Below are 26,311 nucleotides of genomic sequence, written 5' to 3'. Positions count from 1 at the left end.
CAAACCCCTAATCAATAGAACAATTAACTAAATTAAACGCCAAAATAATCCTAAACTGTAATAAATATAAGCCATACAAAACACAACAATTTACTCAAAACAATAAACAGAAATAGAAAACATAACAATTCATTCAAAACAACCATTTGACAAAAAATGTATTGCCTGTCACTGTATTTATCAATACCTAAAGGGGCATAGATAAATACATAGACATAGATAAATACATTGGCAGTCAATGATTCAAGCAAAAACATACTGTAACAAACAAAAAATACAATAAAAAAACCTGAAAAATTAAAATTACATACATTCAATATTTTTCTTACCTATAGAAGTCTTCACCCTCCGAATCCCGGCATATCAGGAAGCTCTCGATCGGTGACACCAGCCTCCGTGATCCTCAGCGATGGTCCACAATCCTTCGCATCGTTTAGAAAAATCTTCTATTTTCTATCTTCTTTCGTTTTAATCCATTGAAACCCCATGTTAAATCCATCATCAGATGTTGTCTCATCGGCTCCTTAAGCTAAAATGGTTTAGAGTTAGACCATTTTAGGGTTAGATGGTACATCTCCAATCCTATTGGACGTTGTACCATGTGACAGGGTTTTATAAATCCTTCAAACCACATGGCTGCCATCACATGGTACTACAGTCAATCGGATTTGGGACAATCCGATTGGTTCCACTTCTATGTGATATGCTCAATTTTATTTTTTTAAATGATGTAACATCACTTTAAGGGATGATGTGACATCCTTTAAAAAAAATGTTGCCATCATATGGTAAAGGAACCAATGGGATTATGAGATGTACCACATGTACAGTATATCGCCGGCTCCCGCACGATGTGTTTGGCCAGGAGCTAGAAATGGGAGAAAATGCTTTCCCCGCACGATTACACCAACTCATCAAGGTTTTCTGAAAAGCAACCTTGCAAAATTTTTTGAGAACTGCTCAAAATCCTTGATGAGTTGGTTATCAAAGCAACTAGCATAGGCCCCCTGGTTTTCGAAGGGCTGAACCTGTTTTTTTGGGGGGCCTTATTTGCATTGACCCCCAATAGCTGTTGTGTGCTCAGTCAAGCTGTCTGCTTCAAAGTGGCGAATTAAAACATCACCACACTCCAAATGTCAGTGGGTCAGAGTTGAGTCAGAGCAATCTTGAGCATCACCCTCCAACTACTATTCATCTCCCTTCCATCACCATCAATTCTATACTGCATCTGCTTTGTTGATAAATCAGCATCATCTCCTAAACTGGGGAGTTAATAAAGTAATACACACAGGATAGAAAGCCACAAACTGTGGGCTTTGCTCCTAGGAGAAACGCTGGAACTTCGTGACACACGTTCCCTTAAGGGGGGTATTTTTCCATGGGGGAAGCCCCACATCCATTAAATATGACCCCATATAGGAAGCTGAGGCGAAATATCCTATTATTAATTTATTCTATCCAAAATAGCTATATAATAAAAAAATAATAAATAACAAACAAATCAACACTAATTAATACACTACAATACATTATACCACAAGGAATAGAAAGATGGCACTCACAGAAACATTGAAAACATTCTCTTTCAATTTAAACTATGTGGTGATAGACTGCCCAGCATGTAAATCTATCTAGTTTAATGTTGGAAAAGATTCTGATCAAGATCACCTTGTCTAAATCTCACATCAACCCACTCAAGATCTAAACAATTAAATCCCCTAATAGGTTGTACATGTGCATGTAAGAGATGTGGGCTGAGGTACATACAGTATAATGGAGACCGATTTGGGTGAAATTATATCTTGACTTTATTGAGCCTGTTCATTTATGCAGGCAAAACATACAAAAAAAGAAAATAACAAACCCCTATCCCTTTGTAAGAGCTAACTTACATCCCCATACCCTATCTGCAGGATGGGAGGGATAATCCAATTACCGTCCTATCATCCCAAAGTCTCAGGAGGTTTTTAAGGAGGTGGCCCTACATGTCAGTCTCTGGCAAGTGCCTGGGTCCTCTGTGTCCATTAAATATACAGTAGGTCTCTGTGTGTCTGGATGTCTTGATCGCACCACAACCTTTGTGCTCAAGACAGTGTCTGTGTGCAGGCTTCTCTGCTCTCCTTCTGTCAGCCCAAATGTGAGAGAAGGAAATCTCTTTCCTGTGTCTCACATGAGGCTTTTTACAGAGCTCTCATTAGTCCAGGTGGAAACTAGTTAATTGAGTGGCTGCAATAAACTATCTCTCTGCTGGATTCTCAGAGCTCTGAATCTGCTTTAGTTAAAGAGGGATAAGTCCCTGTTACATACCTCCCCTGTTTGTGGAAGCTCGGGCTTGCCAGAGCTAAAGCCCATGCTTCCACTCTCACTCGATATACAGTATCTCTGTGGCTCAAATGAGAGTGGATAGAGGAAGAGAACGCTAAGACCCACTGGGATTTTAGCCCTTTCTCCAGGTCAGTAATGTCTCCTCAAGAAGGTGCTTGAGCTCAGCACTCCTCAGTCGCTTGAGTAGGACTTTTCCCAAAGACCGTCTTTCTTCTGACTGCTTGGTTACGTATTTTCCCCTGCGTCAGGCGATCCTTTCTTCTTCAAGTTTAGGGTGACCACCTGCATCTGGTTCTGTAGCCATATTCATAGATGGTTCAATCTGGGCAGAGTTTTTATCCATAACGATTGACTCCCATTTTACTCAGTTTGGTAGTTATCTAGTTTTGTACCTGTAGAGGTGTGAACACTAAAACAGTTCTGCCACAATCTAGCCAAAGACTGTATCTTTCTAGCAGCTATTTTCATTGTGAGGAATATGGCTTGAGCCATGGGGCCACAGTAGCATGACTGTATTGGTATTGCGCTTCTCAGTCCTAATTCGGTTCTTCTTTCCTAACTTGTGTGGAAAGCCGATAGCAGTACTGAGATGGCATTGCGTGTGCGCTTATAGCAATGTACAGCTTGATTGGTTGTGATAAAGAACCTATATCTTGGTTGAATCACACCAGCAGCTTCCTTCATTTTTTTGTAGTATCTTTGCTGCAGACACTTCCTAAGATTTGACTGGAGTAAGATTACACACTGCTTCAAATGTTCATAATTCTTTCTTTGACGTTGCATTCTCCATATGGATTGGAGAAGGCAGGCTGCTTTATTGTGAGGATTAGACCTCGGCTCAACCCTCGTAATGTGTCCCGTGACGCATTGGGTGATGCCCCTCGTGCGTGCGCTGTGCTGCGCACACGTGCTACAGTACTTTTATCAGGACCGGACCTATATTCCGCCCCGTGCCGTGTCCCGTGATGCAGCGGAGGAAGTCACTCTTCCCACTTCCCGCGGCGCCGCAATACCAGGGGTACTAAAGGGGTTAATACTGCCAATTGCTCCACAGCTGTGATACACCCGCACCTGCCTATCAGTGGACAGCATACTTCTAATTATGCATAGCTCACAGCCTAGAGGAGCCTTCTCATTGGCTTCCTCCTCCTTATATGCTCAGTCAGCCCTGAAGCAAATTGGCTAAGCATTAACCTTTTTTCTGTTTCAACTGCTTGCTACTAGCAGCCTGCTGCCCTGCTATTTGCTCTTGCATTCTGATTGTTTATCTGTTGCCTCAGACCTCAGCTTATACCCGGACTTCTACCTTCTCTGACCCCTGGACCTCGGCTACTCATACGAACATTCTGACCTCTCTACTCCTGGACCCTGGCTTCGCACAACGACAACTAACTTCTCCAATCCCAGACCACACCGAGTATCACGAATAATCTGACCTCTCCTACCCTGACGTAGCTACATGACTACGACTCTGCAATCTGGACGCAGTTGTGCGGTTGTTGGTCGATGTACTCAAACATCCCCACCTCAGCACTGCGGTCCCATCCTGTTTGTGGTGAGCACTCGTTACATTTATTCTGGCTATTTACCCAACAAGTTTTCATTCCTTTGTAGGCAGTCTGTATGGTGAACACTGCAGAGCATTTGTGCAGATACATTTCTCTCTCCAACCTTGCTTTGTATTACTTCTGAATTATTCTGATGCTTTTCTCCCTTTTTAAGAAGTTTAGCTCATCAACGAGAGAATCCAGAGTGTGCATCAATGCATTCTTCATTATATTTTGGAGCTCTGCAGAATTCTTCACTCGGGCCGCAGCTGCTTACCTCAGTTTCTGGACCTTCTTGTGCTCTCTCTTGTACTGAGTCACTGGCCTCTAAGCTTGGTCTACAGCGATGCTCTGGTGATGCTCAGGGTATCCTTCAGTTTCTCATGCTGCTTTGTGGGGACACACTGGGTAATCAGACGTTCCTGCAGCACTTGTACTTCTTTAGCAGCCTGCAGATTTCCTTCCTGCAGAGATCGCTACTTGTCTTTGGCAATCTGTAGGTGCGCACGCAGACCTTGCAGTTGGTTCTGCAGTAGGTGGTCTGCTTGTGTGCATTGCTCCAATGCTTCTAACTTTTCATATTCCAGTAGATTCATCATTTTTTCTAGCTCATGAAGCTTTTCATTCTTTCAATTGATGTAGTCAGTCAAATCAAAATGTTCTGCTTTCAGCTTTGTATTTTCTCTTTTTACAGTCTCTGTAATATTCAGGGCCTCCTTGTAGGTCCTCCTTCCAATTACGCACTTCTGAGTTGAGACTCTTGGTCTCCTGGCATGAGACTTTTATCTCTAGGTTGAGGGTGTGAAGCTCCTTCTGAGAGACTTTAAGATCCATACTAAGACTGTAGACAGCTTTTTGAGAGATGTCCAGATCCTCAGCGAGACTGTGAAGTTCCTTTTTAGATACTTCAGTTCTGTGCGGCAACTGCTGATCTCTTGGTGTGAGGCATCCAGTGCTACACGGAGAGCATGAACCTTTTTCCGCAATATGTCCACCTCTGTCCGGACACTGTTGACCTCCTGGTGTGTGGAATTCAGTTCTATGCAGAGACTGTGAACCTCATTATGAGAGACTTCCAAGTCTCTATGGCAATTGTGAACCTCTTGCTGAAAGACTGTAATCTCTTTCAGTGTCACCTCATACTTCTGTTTCAGATTAAAAATCATTCGGTCAGACTTGGTCTGCTTTTAATGGGGATAATAGTAGGGTTTCGCAGTATCTCAGTCCTTCCTTAGATCCTCCAATTCAGTTTTGGCACAGAGTAAATTGCGAGCACAGTCTTCTGTAGCTCAACATTATTTCTCTCTCCATTTTCAATTCTTCACGGAGCAGATCACAGTTATGCCTGGCAGCTTGCAGTGCATCTTCAGGCCTGCTCAAGGGATCGTCACAAACTGGTTCCGGCTCCGCTTCCCTGGTATGGTCGGTTGAGGTTCCTCACAGTTGGCACTGAACAGACACTTCTTTGTGTTACACAACTTCTGCCATGGGCCCCCTGGATATTTTGTCATCCCCGTGATGAGGTCTCCATTTTCTCTAGGCTGCAGGGCATCTCAGACCCCATATTTCTCAGCGGGATCTGCGGGCGTGTCTGTTCCTTCCACGGTAAGTGAAGACCCGCTTTTCTTTTTCTGCCTTTTTGTTTTGAATGACTCCGTCCCATCAGGGATACTGGGGTCTCCGTCTTTATTTGAAACTTCAGCAGCGTCACTGTTTCTGCCAGGCTTTTCTTGCAGTTGCGTTAGTTGGCAGGAATATTCGGGGTCATAGAGACCTGTTTGTTCGGTGCGTACCGAGTTTAGGCACCTCCACCATTTTTGGAGTGTTTTGTGGGTGTGACTCGGTTCGGATTCCCATAAAAGATATCTTCATCCTTATCCGTATCCTCATAGGACCGGAATGGCCACTCTGTGGGGTAGAGTTAATTACAGGAACAAGAAAAAGAAACCTGGCGCCAAATAATCAATGGAAAGTCCTGTATTCCTCATGGGGTCCGCACACTTGCTCGACAGGCCATGTAATGAAAAAAACACAAACAAACAAAGATCATAGTGCAACACTGTAGGGTTAAACAGTTCTACACTATAAATCACATAAGACAGTGAGAAACCTAGCAACACTTAAAAATACTATTTATTAAAAGGGGCTATGCCATAAAATGGTACTAACAAATACAGAGAACCGCAGGTCATCCGGGATAGAAAAATTGGAGCCCTACTTACAAGCAGCAAGGCATAAACATGCGTTGTTAGGAACGAGTCCTCTAGGCGCTGATGAAATCCTTGCAGAGTTAATATCTCTGCTCCGCCGCGACTCCAGTCCAAAACTGCCCTTCAGGTATTCTCCGGAACAGTGCCGGTGACGGAGGCTAGTTTGCAGGGTCCACAGCTCCGCACCACGTGTGGCCGCTCTCCCCACTTCCTCCTCCGGTTGCACAGGATGTCTCAGCGCGCCCGCGCGCGAGTGTGCCCGTGACCTTAAAGGGACAGCTGATGTGTTCCAAATGCCGGGAGCTGGCAATTGCAGAAAGGCTCCAAATGCGAATGTCCATAAACGTCCAGTACCAAACAGTGAGTGACTATGTCACCTGCCCTACGCGTTTCGTAGACGTTATTCTACTTCCTCAGGGGCATGCGCGTGCTCGGCACACCCTTTTTTTTTATTGGTGGTCAACAGTATCCACGATGTCGGTATGTGTCCATACAGCACAGCCTTTCTTAAAGCAGGTGGCCCTTCATGTCAGTCTCTGGTAGGTTCCTGGGTCCCCTGTGTCCAGGAATATAGGTCTTTGGGTGTCTTGATCTCAGCAGAGCCTTTCTGCTCAAGACCTCTTTCCTCTTGTCAGCACCCTTGTGTACTGAGGAAAAATCTGGTTGCAGTTGCGTTAGTTGGCAGGAATATTCGGGGTCATAGAGACCTGTTTGTTCGGTGCGTACCGAGTTTAGGCACCTCCACCATTTTTGGAGTGTTTTGTGGGTGTGACTCGGTTCGGATTCCCATAAAAGATATCTTCATCCTTATCCGTATCCTCATAGGACCGGAATGGCCACTCTGTGGGGTAGAGTTAATTACAGGAACGCTACATCTTGATCTCCATTTCTGCGGGACTGTAGGGATATTCCCATTAGCAGCCTATCACTCCAAAGTCTCAGGAGGTACCTTAAGCAGGTGGCCCTCCGTGTCAGTCTCTGGCAGGTTCCTGGGTCCTCTGTGTCCTGGAAATATAGGTCTTTTGGTGTCTCTGTGTCTTGCTCTCAGCACAGCCTTTGTGCTCGACAGTGTCTGTGTGCAGGCTTCTCTGCTCTCCTTCTGTCAGCCCAAATGTGAGTGAATTAAATCTCTCTCCTGTGTCTCACATGAGGCTATTTTAGATGGCTCTCATTAATCCAGGTGGAGACTAGTTAATTGAGTGGTTGCAATTAACTATCTAAGCTGGATTCTCAGAGCTCTGAGTCTGCTTTATTTAAACAGGGATAAGTCCCTGTTACAGTGCAGTATTAAAATATCTAGCAACACTACTGGTCTCTAGAGATGGGCACATTTGTTTGGTGGATTTGGATCCGCAGAGAATTGGCCGATTTCTTTTGTCCACCTGTCAATCTTAAAAAGGGTGATTCGCGGTTTGTGGATTTTTTTTATTATTGCCAATACTGTACTCACCACGGATTTTGCAATCCGTTGACGGATTTGTAGAATCCATTCCGCGGATTCAGCAATCCGTTGGCAGATTCTTAAAAATTCTTAAAAAAAACTATTATATCCAATAGTTGATTTTGACGAATCCACATGGCTTGAAACTGACCAATCAATTTGCGGATTTTACACCGCAAGATGAATTTTGGGGGCAACATCCACGAAAATCCGGGAAATGGATACTGGTCTCCTCCACCTTTTTCGATGCCTTTGCATTTTAATATGTTCCAAAACTTATTTTCTTTCCCTCATACTTTTTTGGACAAGGGCATTTAAACATGTAAACGATGCTTCAACTTTTACAGTTGATTAATCTTATACCTTCTTTCATTATTCATGTCAAAATTCACAATATTTACAGGCTTGACAGTCGCTACATTTAAAGCAGCCTCTCCAATCACTTTTCTTAAATCCTTCCTGATCTTGCCATAAAAGACGTACCCGATGAGCAACTGACATGTTTGAAGTGAGTGGGAAGGTGGGAGGCAAAAGGGAGCGAGAGCTTTGTGTGTGGGGTATGTGATGGCTTTTTGTGTGGGAGATGTGTGATGGCTTTGTGTGGGGAGGGTGAGGGATACTAGTGTTTTTTTTGTGGGGTGTGGGTAGGTACACTGGCGACACACTTTATTCGAGCTCGGCTAGTCCCACGAATTCGGGTATACCCGGGTGTATTGAGGTTTGTGACTGTTTTCTGCCCGAGTGCATTGAGGTATTTTCCAGGCACGGATTGAAGCATTTTATTCCCGCTGGCTGCAATACTGCACAGTATATATATATATATATATATACTGCATTACAATTCATGAATTTATGCCATCTGGTAGACACGCGAAGCATTGCAGCCTATTAAATCCTAATCATTATCATTTAACAGATCAGCCGCCCGTCAGCCAGGCATGAACCCAGGCTGGGAAGGCAAACGCAACGGGGCTTGTCAGAGGTGAGGAGCGGCGCATTCCAGGTATCTGCCAGGTACATACTGGGTATTTGCTCGAATAAAGTGTGTCGGTGCAGTATGTAGTATAAGTAAGAGAAGGGGGGCTGAATGTGGTGTTTTTGATTAAGAAATAGTGTAAGTGTGCTGTGTGAAAAGGGATGATACACGTGAATTGTGTGTTTAGTAAAATGGTGAGTATGATGGTGAGTGTGTAGTGAGTCAGATAAGGGTGGGTAAGTGTTGGGGTGTGTGCTTGGGAAAAGGAAGGTGAGGGCACGTACACAAGGAGGGAATGAGTCAGGTCTAAAAGCAGCAGTGCCCTGATACGTAAAAATTCTTCAGGTGTGACCATTCTAAAAAAAAAGTGAAAAAACGCTGTTCTAGCACTGTACTTCACAACAAATAATTATATTTGTACTGTAGTCATTGAGGCATACAATTATTATGTTGAATATACAGTAGTTACCTTTATTCTAACTTCATGAGATTTTGGTGGAGCAACCTCAATGTCTTCAATACAAAAGGGTTTGTGAGGCTCCCAGGCAACCGCTGCCCGACATTTAATAACCTAAAAAAAAAACCATATCACTTATAAGGATAACAAGAAGCAGCATAATGTCAATCCCTGCCTTGAAAGAACTAAGATAAACCAAGTCTTCAAGTCATATTTGGTCTGGCAAAATAAAAGAAAGGTTGCATAGTAAATTTAAAAAAAAACATTTTCAATATGTGATGCAGCTGCTGTTGTAAAGTTATTTCAAGATAACTTAATCAGACAATGCAAAACAGCCCCCTAACCCTGCAGAACTATTTAAAGGAGCAGTCGTTACTAGCATAAAATTATAAGAATAGACCTTAAATATCACATATTACCATATTTTATTTATATTTTTCATGTCATGTTTCTCTCTGTTGTATTTTGTTTTACATCACTTTATGTATAATGCAGTGTCCTCCGACCTAGAGGGGCCGCTTGTCATCACCTCTATGCCCTCACCTGCAGAGCTCATCGCCATGACCTGCCGCTGATGGTTGTCAGGTGTGCATAATGGCTCCTCCTTCAGTGAAGGCTACTTAACAACCCAGACGCCAGAGATAATCACTGTTTGTTTAAGTGCAGGGCGCACAAAACATGTTAGGCTGCGTCCATAGTAGTTTCGATGGTGCGAGCGATGTAGCTCTCACCTGACACAAACCCATGGAGTCCATTCCGCATGTCTATAGTCTGCACATGCGCGCCAAGGTGGCCGATTCATGGCGAGAGCAATGACCGATGGCCAGATCACATGTGCGATTCAGCCAATGAGGGTGAACTGCACATATGATGTCACGGCAACGCCCCCGGCATGCCTTCGACATGCCCTCACCATGCCCAAGTAGCGCAACCCTGCAGGACACAAATCTCCTCAAGTGCAGGCAAGTGTGACGTCACGGTCGCGCGCCTCCTATGGACCTGGCCTTAGAGGTTTCCTGGACCTGTTTTTATTCATGCCACGACGTTAATAAATTATTTTGAAATAGTTTTTCGCTATAGCCCATTTTCTTGGCAGTGCACTGCAAATTTCCACCTCGGTGGATATCTCTTTCTTTACATCAAGATTGCCTCAGCAGGACGCACTCCACTGGAGCTCTGCACCAAGCCGTGAGAATCCTTTCCTTTTATCTGGTCTGTTTACCAGAGTCATTACAAGAAACCACCGACTGACGATCACATAGATCTTTCCTCCAGAGCTGGTTAACTAGATAAGAGGGGAGGGGTCCTGCCTCCATCTGTCCTTACCGGCCGGGCTGCTCGCGATCTCTATGTATCTCCCCCTGTCTCCCACATATAGGAGGTACACATACACATATTATGGAATCTCCTGCTACTGGTGTGTGCAGACAAATATAGTCTCCAGCAGATTTATCTCATCACAAAGTGATTTTATACAAAGAAAATTACTTTGACATTGCTTTTTAGGCTCTACAGCACTGGACATTCACAGTTCCTGTTTTGCACTTAAATATCACAGCATTGTTCTGTATTATATGATCCACTATGACCCAGTCTGAAAATGTTATAAATATTGCTAGAGTTTCTTTTTAGAAACATGCGGTAAGTTCCAGCCCTACAGCTTGACCGGAGACTGCAGCATAATTCATTGCCCAGTTTGGGAATTAGTGGACATTCGTACCTATCTTTACAAGAAATGTTTGCTATTATTTTACAATCTGGAACATGGAATAGAATAACATGCTGCATATACTATTATTTTAGTATATATTTTTTTAAGAGTTGATAACCCTGTATGGAGCAGTCCGTCAACCCATCAGAAAACTAATGCATTTCAGTCTTTACACTCCATACAACAGGCTAATAGTATATGACAAAAGGCAAATGCATTTCAGTGTACATTTACAAAAAACACCTTTCTTGTCAGCCTTTTGTTAATCTTAATACTTAATATATTCTTAAATAAATAATTTTGCATTACATAATGTGATACATATGTTTTTTTTTTTTAAATGTTGATCTACAAAATACAAATACAAAAACGCAGGTATTAAGACCAAGGAAATTATCCACAATTTATAAAATACACAACACTGTAAGGAAAAAGAATAGCTAAGAAAACAATATAATTCTACTGTAGATTATTTTAAAAACCACAACTTAGTAATATTATCAAAACAGCAATGAAATAATTAATACATTTGAATAAACTGCAAAAATACACATTTTACTTTTATTAAAGAGTCTATAATTGTAGTTCAACCCTTCACGCAAGGTACAGAATGCAATGATACAGCACAGACACTACAAATGCATATTACCCCATTGGATGTATTTACTAAAGTCTTAGATCTGCACTTTAATTCAAGAGATAGACATACAGTACATTTGTAATTCTATATTTTACAAAGAAAGAACCTTCCTTTTTCTCTAATCTGATGTGTGTACATTTATATATATATAAAAAAAAGATTTGGATACTTTTCCTGCGGTGTCCATGTATAGTCCAGTAGTAATACTGCTCTCTTCCAAACACCAAACCGTTTGCTTTTATTTCTGACTTTGCGTCTGCCTTTACTAACAATAACAAACAGTATTTGCATTAGGGCTACATTCAATCAATCACTTTACATGCCTAATTATTGAATTTAATCAGAACATTCTGTAACTCCTGCAGGGCCAAGGCACCTGCAGTGTATTGCATTGGAATACTTAAAGCTGCAGTTCAGTCAATATCCTGTATGTGTTTTTTTTTTAAATAAATCAGTTCTGTACTGTGAGAAAATACTTGTAGCATTTTCTTTTTTTTAAAAAACAACTTTGAAAGACAATTTTTAATGTATTCTAATATAACGAGCATTTTTGTTCCCATAGCAACCCTTTAGAATGGCACAACCCCTTCCTTTTCTGTAACAGGCTCTGGCACACCCCTTTGTGAGTCCTGCCCCCTCCACAGCCGTGCATGAGCATGGAGCACAAATGTATCAGCTATTGCCTGGTCATATGATCTTCCCCACAGAACTGTCAGAGCAGCAGCAGCAGCAAAGGAGAGTAGCTCAGAATTAATTAATTAAATCTTATTACATTGCACGTGTGTAGTTAATGTTAAATATTAACAACTCATTTAAAATCAAATCTGTATATATCATACTGTAAACAATATGTATATTTAATTTTGTGTGTATGTGAATGTGTACAATTCAATGTGTGTTATTAAAATGAAAAATGGCTTGTTCTTGTATAGCGCTGCTAGTTTTACATAGCACTTTACAGAGACATTTTGCAGGCACAGGGCCCTGCGGAGCTGAGATGTGTATGTATGTGTGTGTATGATATAGATATATATGCACATGCACGCATATACATGCGCACGCGCACACATACACATGTGCACGCGCACACATGCACACGTATACATGCGAACACGCACACATACACACACACACACACACGACCATGCACACACGCACACAAACATGCGCACACACACATACATGCACACATATACACACACACATAAACATGCGCAAACGCACACATATACACGCACACATAAACATGCGCACACGCACACATAAACATGCGCACACGCACACATAAACATGCGCACACATACATAGACACACACACAGTGTGTATGTATATGTGTGTATATATTTATGGTATTGCTTGACCTGAGGAAGAGAGGAAAACTCTTGATGGCTTGTCCCATGACACAAATTGTTGGTCCAAATAAAAAAAGGTATCAACAAATACTGAAGAACTCATATATTTGGTGTGTGTATGTATGTACAGCTGAACCCCATTATAGCGCGACCCGTTATAAAGCGAATTCGGTTATAACGCGGTTTTCACGTGGCTCTCGTTTAAAAAAAAAAAATTTTTTTAATTTTTTTTTAATTTCTTTTTTTACACACTGCATACACTGCACACACTGCAAACACTGCACACACTGCACACACTCTCACTGCACACACTCTCACTGCACACACTCTCACTGCACACACTCTCACTGCACACTGCTCACAGCACACTGCACACACTCCCAGCATTCACTGCACACACTCTACACTGCACACACTGCACACACACTACACTGCACTCTGCTCACAGCACACTGCTCACAGCACACTGCACACACTCCCAGCACTCACTGCACACACTCTCACTGCACACACTCTCACTGCACCACTGCACAAACTCTCAATGCACACTGCACACTGCACACACTCTCACTGCACACTGCACACTGCACACACTCCCAGAAATCACTGCACACTGCACACACTCTCACTGCACACACTCTCACTGCACACACTGTCACTGCACACACTCTCACTGCACCACTGCACACACTCTCACTGCACCACTGCACACACTCCCAGCACGCACTCCCAGCACGCACTCCCAGCACTCACTCCCAGCACTCACTCCCAGCACTCACTCTCACTGCACACTGCACACACTCACTGCACACTGCACACTGCACACACCACACACCACACGGCACACACTCCCAGCACACTGCTCACTGCACACACTCACTGCACACACTCTCACTGCACACACTCGCAGCGCTCACTACCAGCACTCACTCTCACTGCACACTGCACACTGCACACACCCCACACCACACTGCACACACTCCCAGGACTCACTGCTCACTGCACACACTATCACTGCACACACTCACTGCATACACTGCACACTGCACACACTCCCAGTACACTGCTCACAGCAGACACTCTCACTGCACACTGCTCACAGCACACACTCTCATGGCACACTGCTCACAGCACACAGCACTCGCAGCACACTCTCACAGCACACTCTCACAGCACACTCTCACAGCACACAGCACTCGCAGCACACTATCACAGCACTCAGCTCTCACAGCACACAGCACACAGCACTCACAGCACACTCTCACAGCTCTCACAGCACACTCACAGCACACAGCTCTCCCAGCACGCTCTCACAGCACAGAGCAATCACAGCACACTCACAGCACTCACAACACACTCTCACAGCACACTACACCACACCTCCCACTCCCCCTCCCTACCTTTGGTGTCGGCTGCTGAGATCGGAGCGGAGCTGGCATCAGGAGGAGGGGGGGGGGGGTGTCGGGAGGAGGGGGGGTGAGTGAGGAGCAGGCTGGGACTCGGAGGGCCGCGTGGGCTATGCCGCGGAGGGCCGGTAGGTGTGGGGGCCTGGGGGGAGGAAATGGATGCCGGTGGTGGGAGGTAATGAGCAGGTTGCGGCTGGACTCGCCATTGCTAGGGGACGTGTAGGGCTTCAGGCCACCTCTTCCTTCCTTCCTTCCCTCCTCACTCCCTCCCTCCCTCCTGAACAGGCGTGCGGCGGCCATTTTTTTAAAAATTAGCACGACCCCGGTTCTAAAGTGGTCGGATCGGGTGGCCCCCGAGGACCGCGCTATAACGGGGTTTAGCTGTATATATACATACTAGCTGAGAGACCCGGCGTTGCCCGGGATGTAAATGCGTAATAGGTAGTATTATTTATAAATCGTGGAACAATAGGTGACTGTTTGTTGGAAAGGTTGGATAATAATGTTGAAAAGAAAGATGGAAGAAAATGTAATACGATGTTGTATAAAAATGGTTTATTGTAACCACACCACAGTACAATGTATATTTTGGTGCCATAAGTGATGTAAAAATGTGTGGCGTGTGTCCTGCTAGGATGTGAGGCGGCGGGTGGCGCGTGGGTTGTGAGTGCTGTCTGCGAGTGGGTGTCCTGCTAGGGTGTGAGGCGGCGGGTGGTGCGTGGGTTGTGAGTGCTGTCTGTGAGTGTGGGTCCTGCTAGGGTGTGAGGCGGCGGGTGGCGCGTGGGTGTTGAGTGCTGTCTGTGAGTGGGGGTCCTGCTAGGGTGTGAGGCGGCGGGTGACGCGTGGGTTGTGAGTGCTGTCTGTGAGTGGGGGTCCTGCTAGGGTGTGAGGCAGTGGGTCAGTGATGTCGGTGCGTAGGGGCGGGAGGCAGCAGGTGTGTGGCGGCAGGTATGTGTGGAGTGTGGCGGGTGTCTGTTGAGTGCATGCAGCGGCTGTGAGGCGGTGGGTGAAAGACAGAGGCGGGCGGAGTAAGGGCGGGTGAAAGGCAGAGGCGGGTGTGGGGAGGCGGTAAGGCGAGCAGGAATGCGAAGGGCGGCGGGAAGGGGAGGAGGGGGTGGAGGAGGGGGGCAAGGGGTGGAGGAGGGGGGAAGGGTTAGAGGAGAGGGGGGAAGGGTTAGAGGAGAGGGGGGAAGGGTTAGAGGAGAGGGGGGAAGGGTTAGAGGAGGGGGGGGAAGGGTTAGAGGAGGGGGGGAAGGGTTAGAGGAGGGGGGGAAGGGGTGGAAGTGTGGGACGGGGTGGGAGGGGAAAGGGGTGGAGGGAAAAAAGGGGTGGAGGGGAGGGGGGGGAAAGGGGAGCGGAGGGAGGGGGAAAGGGGAGCGGAGGGGGGGGGGGAAAGGGGAGCGGAGGGGGGGGAAAGGGGAGAGGAGGGGGGGGGGAAAGGGGAGCGGAGGGGGGGGGAAAGGGGAGCGGAGGGGGGGGGAAAGGGGAGCGGAGGGGGGGGGAAAGGGGAGCGGAGGGGGGGGGAAGGGGAGCAGAGGGGGGGGAAGGGAAGCGGAGGGGGGGGAAGGGGAGCGGAGGGGCAAGGGGTGGAGGGGAGCGGAGGGTGGGGGAAGGGGAGCAGGGGGTGGATGTGGTGGCAAGGGGGAGGAGGGTGGAGGTGGTGGGAAGGGGGAGAAGGGGGGAGGTGGTGGGAAGGGGAGGTGGTGGGAAGGGGGTAGGTGGTGGGAAGGGGGAGAAGGGGGGATGTGGTGGGAAGGGGGAAGAGGGGGAAGGTGGTGAGGAGGGGGAAGGTGGTGGGAAGGGGGAGGCAGTGGGAAGGGGGGGAGGTGGTGGGAAGGGGGGGGAGGCGGGGGAGGGAGGGGGAGGGAGGGGGAGGCGGTGGGAGGGGGGGGAGGCGGTGGGAAGGGGGGTGGGAGGCGGTGGGAAGGGGGGGGGAGGCGGTGGGAAGGGGGGGAGGCGGTGGGAAGGGAGGGTGGAGGTGGTGGGAAGGGGGAGGTGGTGGGAAGGGGGGGGGAGGCGGTGGGAGGGGGGGGAGGCGGTGGGAGGGGGGGGGAGGCGGTGGGAGGGGGGGGAAGGCGGTGGGAAGGGGGGTGGGAGGCGGTGGGAAGGGGGGGGGGAGGCGGTGGGAAGGGGGGGAGGCGGTGGGAAGGGGGGGGGTGAGGCGGTGGGAAGGGGGGGGGAGGCGGTGGGAAGGGGGGGGAGGCGGTGGGAAGGGGGGGGAGGTGGTGGGAAGGAGGTGGGAAGGGGGGGGGAGGCGGTCGGAAGGGGGGGGAGGCGGTGTGAAGGGGGGGGGAGGTGGTGGGAAGGGGGGGGGAGGTGGTGGGAAGGGGGGGGGAGGCGGTGGGAAGGAGGTGGGAAGGAGGGGGGGGAGGCGGTGGGAAGGGGGGGGGAGGCGGTGGAAAGGGGTGGGGGAGGCGGTGGGAAGGGGTGGGGGAGGCGGTGGGAAGGGGGGTGGGAGGCGGTGGGAAGGGGGGGGGAGGCGGTGGGAAGGGGGGGAGGCGGTGGGAAGTGGGGGGGGGGGAGGCGGTGGGAAGGGGGGGGAGGCGGTGGGAAGGGGGGGAGGCGGTGGGAAGGGGGGGGAGGCGGTGGGAAGGAGGTGGAAGGGGGGGGGAGGCGGTGGGAAGGGGGGGGGAGGCGGTGTGAAGGGGGGGGAGGTGGTGTGAAGGGGGGGGGAGGTGGTGGGAAGGGGGGGGGAGGCGGTGAGAAGGAGGTGGGAAGGAGGGGGGGGAGGCGGTGGGAAGGGGGGGGGGAGGCGGTGGAAAGGGGTGGGGGAGGCGGTGGGAACGGGTGGGGGAGGCGGTGGGAAGGGGTGGGGAGGGGTGGGGGAGGTGAAGGGGGGGTGGAGGGGAGGTGAAGGGGGGGTGGAGGGGAGGTGAAGGGGGGGGGTGGAAGGGAGGTGAAGGGGGGTGGAAGGGAGGTGAAGGGGGGGGGTGGAAGGGAGGTGAAGGGGGGGGGTGGAAGGGAGGTGAAGGGGGGGGGTGGAGGGGAGGTGAAGGGGGGGGGTGGAGGGGAGGTGAAGTGGGGGGTGGAGGGGAGGTGAAGGGGGGGTGGAGGGGAGGTGAAGGGGGGGAGGTAAAGGGAGGAGAAGTGGAGTGAGGGGAGGTGAAAGGGGGTGAGGGGAGGTGAAGGGGGGGTGGAAGGGAGGTGAAGGGGGGGTGGAAGGGAGGTGAAGGGGGGGGTGGAAGGGAGGTGAAGGGGGGGGGGTGGAGGGGAGGTGAAGGGGGGGGTGGAGTGGAGGTAAATGGGGAGGTGAAGGGAGGAGAAGTGGAGTGAGGGGAGGTGAAAGGGGGTGAGGGGAGGTGAAAGGGGGTGAGGGGAGGTGAACGGGGGTGAGGGGAGGTGAACGGGGGTGAGGGGAGGTGAAGGCCGCTCACTCACCCGTCCGGCAGGTCCCACGTGGATCTGAGGCGGGAGGCAGCGTGTTGTGGCCGCTCCCCCGCTGTGTCCCGGGCGCTCGCTCGCTTCCCCGCTGACTGTAGCGGCGCCGGGGGGGGGGGGGTATCGGGGAGACACTGGAGGGGAGGGGGGGTGGATGGGGGTATGGAGGGGAGGTGAAGGGGGGGTGGAGGGGAGGTGAAGGGGGATGGAAGGGAGGTGAAGGCCGCTCACTCACCACCCGGCAGGTCCCACGTGGATCTGAGGCGGCCGCTCCCCCGCTGTGTCCCGGGCGCCGCCATCTTGGGTACTCGGCGCCGCGAGGCAGGCTGCCTGGTCACTGGCTGTTCCCCCGCCGGGGAGGGGGGGCATGTATATGTGTGGGGGGGAGAGGTGGGAGATATAGAGGGGGGGGTCTCGCACGGCCGCTGACACTGGGTGGGGGGGGGCGCTGAAGGGGTAATAATAGTGTGTGTCCCGCTGTGTGTGTGTGTGTGTGTGTGTCCCGCTGTGTGTGTGTGTGTGTGTGTGTGTGTGTGTGTCCCGCTGATTGTAGCGGTGCCGGGGGAGGGGGGGGCGGGGTGAAAGCGCGGGAGACACGGGGAGAGGAGGAGGTGCGGGCGGGTGCTGCTAACACTGTGAGCCCCGCTAATGTAGGTAACACCCCCCCCGTGTGTGTGTGTGTGTGTGTGTGTGTGTGTGTCCCTGTGTGTGTGTCCCTGTGTGTGTGTTCCTGTGTGTGTGTCCCTGTGTGTGTGTCCCTGTGTGTGTGTCCCTGTGTGTGTGTCCCTGTGTGTGTGTCCCTGTGTGTCCTTTGGCCCGTCACTCCGCCTCAGGCCAATGAGAGGTGTGCGGGGGTGGGCGGGCCAAGGGACCAATGAGATTGCCGCTAGGGACGCAGACATACAGTGCTTTCACAAATATATAGTAGATATATATATATATATATATATATATATATATATATATATATATATATATATATACTCCAAGAAATTCAGTCAGCACACTGTAGTTGAAAATATTGAAACAGCAGATGCTAGTCCCATAAAGAGCAAATATCATACGAACCAATCCAAAGACCAGTAAAGAGACAGCAGACTGCACGGGGTTAATCCAAAGATATATATTCACAACATGAAATACACGTAAGCCAATGTTTCGGTCCCACGGAGAGACCTTCCTCAGGGCCGTGTAACCCACAAGTGCAAGTGACCAAACATATATACCCCCACCCATGGTACAGTGCAAACAAAGGGAACCAATCACCAGTATGCAATCAGACATAATATGCAACATAGCTGTGCTCCGTGCCCCCTCCCCCATTACCTGAATATCCATATGATTCACCATGAATTGAGAGCAGGCACTGAGGCTATCAAAGAAAGACACCCTGAGACTCTGGTCTCAGAGTCTAGTGTCCGTGCGTAGGAGTGTCGCGCGCCGCGCATGCGCAGTGGAGCAAAACACATTGGCTGCCGGGGCGCCAGTCAGGAGAGCGTGCCGCGCATCACAGCTGTGAGCAGAAGCCAGGGACGCCGGCGGCGCAGATCGCGCATGCGCAGTCTGATATACCGCCTCGGGTCACAGTTTCCAACACACTGACAGCTATATTAAGCTAGAAAGGGTTATATTACACAGAGCATTAAAGTGAACCACAGGGGGACTGATATAGGTACAGAGCACAAGGAGCGCATGACACCACCATAACAAATAAAGACAAAGGAGGTGCAGGAGTGCAGAGGGAGTGATACAACAGAGTATTAGTGACAAACATACATAAGGCATAATGTAAAACTAGGTCAAAGTTGGGAAACAACTACAGAAAACAGCTAAGTGAAAGCTCCTCATTGAGGCCACCAGGTGTCATAGTCCTAAATTCATATATAAGCCTAGCTTCCTGTTTTAACAAAGTCTTGCCCCTATCACCCCCACGGGGGGGGGACTGGAACCTGCAGAATAGGCATACATCGGAGTGTAGCCAATGTGTGTCTCTTTTCTTTGAAATGTCTAGCCACAGGTAGACACTTCAGGTCTATATCAGAGGCATCACTCAATAGGGCTTTTCTGATGTTTGAACGGTGCATGGCGGTGCTAGGTGCATGAAAGTGTGAATGCTGTGGTTATGTGTCTGGGGATCAAAGGTGCTACATGGTTTGAATTTGTGACCTTGATTACTTGTGTCACTCTCTGTAGGTCCTGCTGGTGTTTTACTGAAAAAGTCTTTTAATTTTAATTGTCTATTGAGCCGGTATAGGTCGACTTCCCAAGAGAATGGATCTTGTTTGTATGTTGGTACAAATGTAAGGCCTTTGTTGAGAAGGCTAAATTCAGCAGGTTTGAGAGGATACTCAGACATGTTGAACACTACACACTCTACGCTGCGTGCTTGTTTGGACCCCTGGACGTTGTTTGCCGTAACGGATACCTTGTGCTTGTGTCCGCCCCTCCTTGTTTTGTGCCTGTTTTGGGTATAGGGGGGGGTGGCGGTTTGCCGTGTCCTAAAAAAGGTAAAGAGCCCACTGCTGTACCCTCTGCACCGTCTGATTGATCAGTGTCACTAGTATTGTAAGTATCACTTGTGGCTGTTGTTTTCTTGTGTTTAGAAAAAAACCTCCTAGGTTTGTTTTTGGTCTGGTTTGGCTCATTAATTCCAAGCAACCATCTATACACACGTCTGTCAGAATAATCCGCCTTAACAATTTTAAGCTTTTCTCTTTTATACTTAATCAGATTGTCCCTATATGCATCAATTGTATTCTGAATTTTGTCTTGCCAATCAGTAGATGTGTCAGTATCTAATGTACCACCATAAACTTTAGTAATTGTTTCTATATTACTTTTGATCTTTGCCAGCTCCTTGCTTGACTGCTCAATGACCAAAATCATTAAGTCAAAAGAGCATTTATTTAAGATCCCTATCCACTTTTTGCAGAAATTTGGGTCCCCCCTGCCAATAGTAGGTTGATTATTGACCCACGCTCCAAATATTGCAAGAAACAGTCCTGGCTGACTAGACCAGCGGGAGTGCATAAATGCCGAGGATGTGTCAACTGCCAGTATATGGTGCTTGGCAAGAGTTATCCACATCCACATCATGGACACCGTATTCACATCAAGGATTTCATGAATTGTGACTCAAAATACGTGGTGTACTTTATCCGGTGCCCATGTGGGCTTTATTACATTGGAAAGACCATCAGGATGCTGAAGGAACGCCTTAGTCTACACCGGTCTGCAATCAGGAAGGCCCTGGCAGACACTGACAACAAAGAAGACTACACACAACAACCGGTGGCTCGTCATTTCAAGGAAAAACAGCACAGTCTCGCTACATTACGGTGCATGCCAATTGCGCAGGTTCCAATGTCCCCCAGGGGTGGGGACCGCAATAAAGCTCTCCTTCAATTGGAAGCCCGGACTATCTACAAACTGGACACATTAAGTCCACGCGGACTAAATGAAGATTTAGCGCTGAGCTGTTTTCTGTGAATAATTCATTATGATGGGTTGCAGAGCCCTATCGAGACTTGGCGGCTTCCAATTCATGACTTACTGCCTTGGGCCTGATATTATTAATCACGGCCTTATTTATCACTAGTGTATTTTACAGGATTCTTTTTGCCAGCAATGGACTCTAGGTATTGGTTATCATCACCAATTATTGCTCATGTGTCTTACGGTCACCACATATGTCTCTATAACATGGTCTTAATTATCTGGCATAGTTTATGCATATGATTGTCATTGCCATCTATACCGCCTGCATATGCTTACCCCCTATAATTGATCTGCAGACGTTGTTGGGCATGGTGGTGTAACATACTATGCCGGTTCATCTATGCATTCTTTCTGTTGGATTAACACAGCACATATTGACATATTAATATGTTTGCTTTTTATTCAGTCAGCTCATCTCAGTTTATATGTTCACATGTATTGGGTATCACTGCACTGCACTGTCATACTGGTGTTTTTATGGTGCAACAACTGTTCATGCTGGCGCTCTTGCAGGGATTAGCCCATGCTTTTTCATTGATAGATCATTCCTTGATCTACTCATGCTATTCCACCACTTATGTTGGCAGCTTTTTTATACATGATGCAGTGCATCAGACTTTTGCATCCTTGCTGCTATACTGCTTATTTTTTTACCATGGGCTCTCATCACAGTTGAGCTTAGCCTGGTTTCCACTCCAGTTTGTTCATAACCAGTAAGAAGAGATTTTTACAGCAAGATGCTTCGTTTATTATTTAATTAATTGTGCTAGTCTTGCACATGCGCATCAGCTCCCTTCACTGTAGATTTCCCTCCACATCAGTAGGGACACAGGCTCAAACCATCTATACATAGATCGTTTCAACTTAATTATGGGCTCCCATAACTGCCTTCATTCACCTGGGTCAGCCACAGCGCATTAGTCACTGTTTGTAAGCAGCGCCGTTTCATTCATTTATTTATTTATTTAATGGCGGTTCGCGCATGCGCGAGGGCCAATCATTCGTTTTGGAGGAGAAAGTCTCTCCCTGCCATAGCGCTAGGCTTACACATGCGCAGTATCATTTTTTATCACACAGTTGCACCCCCTTCTGTCCCGGTACCACGTGACAGGGGTCTGTGCACTCTGACTCAACACTGCATACACACATGTGCAGTACTGACAGCTTGGTTTCAAAGGGCAGCCCCTGCATACAGCATGTAAGTGATTGTTATATTAAAACATGTGTTGCACCTGTTTGTATTGGCCACTTAGGGGTATATATATGTGTTATGTCTCACTCTGTTGGTTCATCACCTTGAGAAAGGTCCCGTGTGGAGGACCGAAACGTTGGTTTATATGTCACATTAAATACAATTTATTTTTTGACTATCTCCTGGAGTGCTGCCTCTGATATTCGGTCAAACGGTATCGTATAGCTTATCTGTTTTATATAGGATTTGCACCCACCAATATCTACCTGACGGAGTGCCTTGTTCTCACTTAACCACTATATATATATATATATATATATATATATATATATATATATAAAGCAGAAAGTAGCCGTGTTAGCCAGTTGCGATAGTGCAGAATAAATGAGTTCTCCAACAGGACGCAACATCATACTTGACAGCTACATACAGAGCTTAAGATCACAAGTTTCCTTACTAGCATCAACACAGCAGAAAAAAACTATGTACAACCTATCCCCCATGGAGAGATCTGCAATCAAGGAACTGCGAAACAACCACAACATCACCATCAAACCAGCAGATAAAGGAGGCGCAGTGGTGCTTATGAACACAAATAAATACATAGAAGAAGGCAATAGACAACTCACAGACAACACCTACTACAAGAAACTCACGCATGATCCAACCCAGGAATATACAAAGCAACTCATGAATCTCATTCAAACATTCCCTAACCACCTGCAACCACAATTGAAGCAACTAATACCTGACAACCCAGGAGTTGGGATCTTCTACATGCTTCCCAAAATCCACAAACCAGGAAACCCCGGCAGACCAATTATAACAGGTATGGATACACTCACGGAACAAATATCAGGCTTAGTGGAGAATATCCTCAAACCTTTAGTCAGAAGCACCAACAGCTTCATACAAGATACCACAGATTTTCTCAATAATCTTAACAACATCAACCAACTACCACCCAACACACTGCTAGTTACCATGGATGTAGAATCTCTTTACAGCAACATCCCCCACAAGGATGGTATTGAGGCATGCCTGCATTTCCTTACAACATCTCCCCTGGATCAGAAATACAGCGCGGATGTAATTACCAAACTGATAGAATACATCCTCACACACAACTACTTCAGCTTCAACAAGGAAATGTACCTACAACTAATAGGGACTGCAATGGGTACCAAGATGGCACCGCAATATGCCAATCTTTTCATGGCAAATCTTGAACAAAGATTCCTAACTACATGCCTCCACAAACCCTACAAATACTACAGATACATTGATGACCTGTTTATAATATGGACAGAGGGTGAAGAAAACCTAAAACAATTCCATGAGTCCCTAAACTCATTCCATCCATCAATAAAACTCAAAATGGATTATTCTGCAAACCTAATAAACTTTCTAGACACGACAGTAACACTGAAAGATGGGAAACTACACACATCTGTATACAAGAAACCAACTGACAGATGCAGTTACCTCCACAACTCCAGCTTCCATCCCACTCACACCAAACAAGGTATCATTCACAGCCAGGCTATAAGATACCACCGCATATGCTCTGACACTGAAGACAGAAACAGGCATCTCACAACCCTGACCGAATCGTTCAGACAGAAGGGATACAAACCAAAGACTATTGCCAAAACTTTACATCTGCACTAAAAGCCCCACGAGAACACCTGCTACAATACAGACAGAAAGAACCTACCACACGCATACCACTAGTGACCACATACAACCCTACCCTGGAGGGAATACGAAAAATAATCAAAGATCTGCAACCCATGCTGACAGAGGATGCGACATTAAAAGAAATCTTTCCCAAACCTCCCATTCTTGCATTCCGGCAACCACCAAACCTCAAACAGAAATTAGTCAGCAGAAAACTTCACAACGATTTTAAAGACATGAATAACGGCACAAAACCGTGCAGCAACAAACGCTGCAAACTCTGCAAACATATTTGCCAGGATCCCACAGCCAGTCACAACCATAGAACATTCAATGTTAAAGGATCATACAGCTGCACATCCACGAATACAGTGTATATGATTCAATGCAACAAATGTGACCAAGGTTGCTACATTGGGGAAACCAGCCAAAAATTACAAGGAAGAATGAATATGCACAGACACTCTATACTCCATCACGAAGAAGGAAGATACTGCTCACCTGTGGGACATCACTTCTCACAACCAGATCATTCCATAAATGATTTAAAAATCAAAATCCTCAATGGAATGTTTAAAAGCACCCAAGAACGGAAAACATTTGAGCTCAGAATGATAAGACTCTTTGACACCAAAACCAAGGGACTTAATGTGGACATGGGTTTTCTCACACCATACCAAAATTGTCTGTAATTATCCTGCTTGCCTCTATTCTTATCCACACTTTCTCACCCCCCCCCCCAGCATCCCTTCCCCACCTTTCTTTGACACTGTCCCTTGGCTTCAAACACTTAACACCCTACCTTATCTACAGTAAATATCTGGTTTTTTTTTGTTTTGTTTTTTTTTCTCTACACTGTTTTAGCATTGATTCCTGTGTAAATCAGTATTGCTTGACCTGAAGAATAGAGGAGAACTCTCGAAAGCTTGTCCTATGACATAAATTGTTAGTCCAATAAAAAAGGTATCACCTAATACTGAAGAACTCATTTATTCTGCACTATATATATATATATATATATATATATATATATATATATATATATATATATATATATATATATATATATATATATATATATGTAGCGGTCATGTAAAATGGCTACAGTCATCTCTCCTGCTGACAGTAAGGCCTGGTAAGTTGTGGGCATGCCAGCAGTAATTATGGAGGTTTGCCTTCACACCCTGGTGGGGTGCCCTGTGTATGGATGGGACTGGTCACATGCTCTGACTCCATGGTTAGTGATGTCAGAGGTGTGTCAGCCTCAGAAGTTACATAAGGCACAGCACTGTTTCTAAAAGTAAGTCTGGAAGGAGTTCTGCTGAGAGGAGGAGTAGTTTTGCCAGAGTTCTAGTTATGTTATAGTAACTCCAGAGGAGAATGTGTCCAGGGACCTGGCACAGGGCAGTTATCCCTGCGGGGATAGGGAATCCCTATCTAAGGAGAGATACACCTTTTAAGGGAAGCACAGAGATTGATCATGAGTGGCTAGAGATCTACTGCGAGGGGCAGCTAGCCCACTCAGTCAATAAAGATGTTCTCAACCACAAACCCTCTCGTGTACATGTGTGGAATGAGTGTACAGAGGGGAGCACCACGGAGGAGTTCCTCGTCAGGATCATCCCCATGCGGACGCAGGGACCCTGGTGAGGTGGAGGCACTGCACTGGAACTAGGTGAGACTCAGCACACTACCTCAGCTGCCTGTCTGGACGGGTCCTCCCCACACACCATCATGCGGGAGACTCAGGAGTCCTGTTGCCAACAGGTGCACCACCAGACACTACTACACTGTAATGGGGGCCGGATAGACCACTTGGGCCAATGTGAGATTGGATGGGTCAGGCCGGGCCAGAAATACCGTTACATTTGGAGGCGAGCTGCTGAGATCAGATCTGTCATCAGGACAGGCTCTAGCTAGGCACACTGGGAAACAGGGAGAGTGTCTGCTGCCACTCTGTGCTGCGTAGGGACGGACCTAGGGGTGGTCAGGGGCTGACGGGATATTGTCAGTTCGCAGGGACAACCTAGGGGCCTGAAGGGAGTGAGGGGTCTGGAGCCGGGCTATAGCTGACCGAGTCACCTTGAGGCAGTGCTAGTTGGTAGGATGCCAGAAGGGATAGCCTGTTAACATGGTCAGGAATACTGGAGAGGGTCTGCGCTAGGCTGACCAAGAGAGGTAGACGCCCCAAGTACTGCATGGCAGAGCCAGAGTACCTAGCCCATTCCAGACACTCACCGTAGGGAGCACAGACTGGGAGGAAGGAGACACAGCAGACACTGAGAGAGTGAGCCTAGCCTGAGGTAGTGCAACACTGAGTCCAGCCTAGATAAGGTACACATGTGGTGGTGCATCTGAGCAACTCTTTATTGTACTGATGTGGAGGCTGCCCCGCAGAGCGGAGCCCCATGTACTGTTACGAGAGAATGGAGGATCCGCGTGGTGCGGAGAACATAAAATGGCGACCAGAGGCTGATGGGGAAGGCACCCGTGGCGT

General features: G+C 47.6%; 1 protein-coding gene across 1 annotated transcript in view; it reads right to left on the bottom strand.

The window, feature by feature from the left end:
- The window catches only part of LOC142499708 (NADP-dependent alcohol dehydrogenase-like), a 49,041-nt gene extending 27,177 nt beyond the window's left edge, over nucleotides 1–21,864 (bottom strand). Inside the window, exons 1-4 of the mRNA XM_075609491.1 lie at nucleotides 21,841–21,864; nucleotides 21,219–21,293; nucleotides 11,477–11,572; nucleotides 8,969–9,070 (exon numbers count right to left, since the gene is read on the bottom strand). Coding sequence (XP_075465606.1) covers nucleotides 8,969–9,070; nucleotides 11,477–11,494 — 120 coding nt within the window. The 5' untranslated portion in view covers nucleotides 11,495–11,572; nucleotides 21,219–21,293; nucleotides 21,841–21,864. The remainder of the gene's footprint in view (nucleotides 1–8,968; nucleotides 9,071–11,476; nucleotides 11,573–21,218; nucleotides 21,294–21,840) is intronic.
- Nucleotides 21,865–26,311: the final 4,447 nt, after the last annotated feature.

Source organism: Ascaphus truei, chromosome 1 (assembly GCF_040206685.1).
Source record: "Ascaphus truei isolate aAscTru1 chromosome 1, aAscTru1.hap1, whole genome shotgun sequence".
NCBI lineage: Eukaryota > Metazoa > Chordata > Amphibia > Anura > Ascaphidae > Ascaphus > Ascaphus truei.
This window is presented reverse-complemented; position numbering and strand designations above follow the sequence as displayed.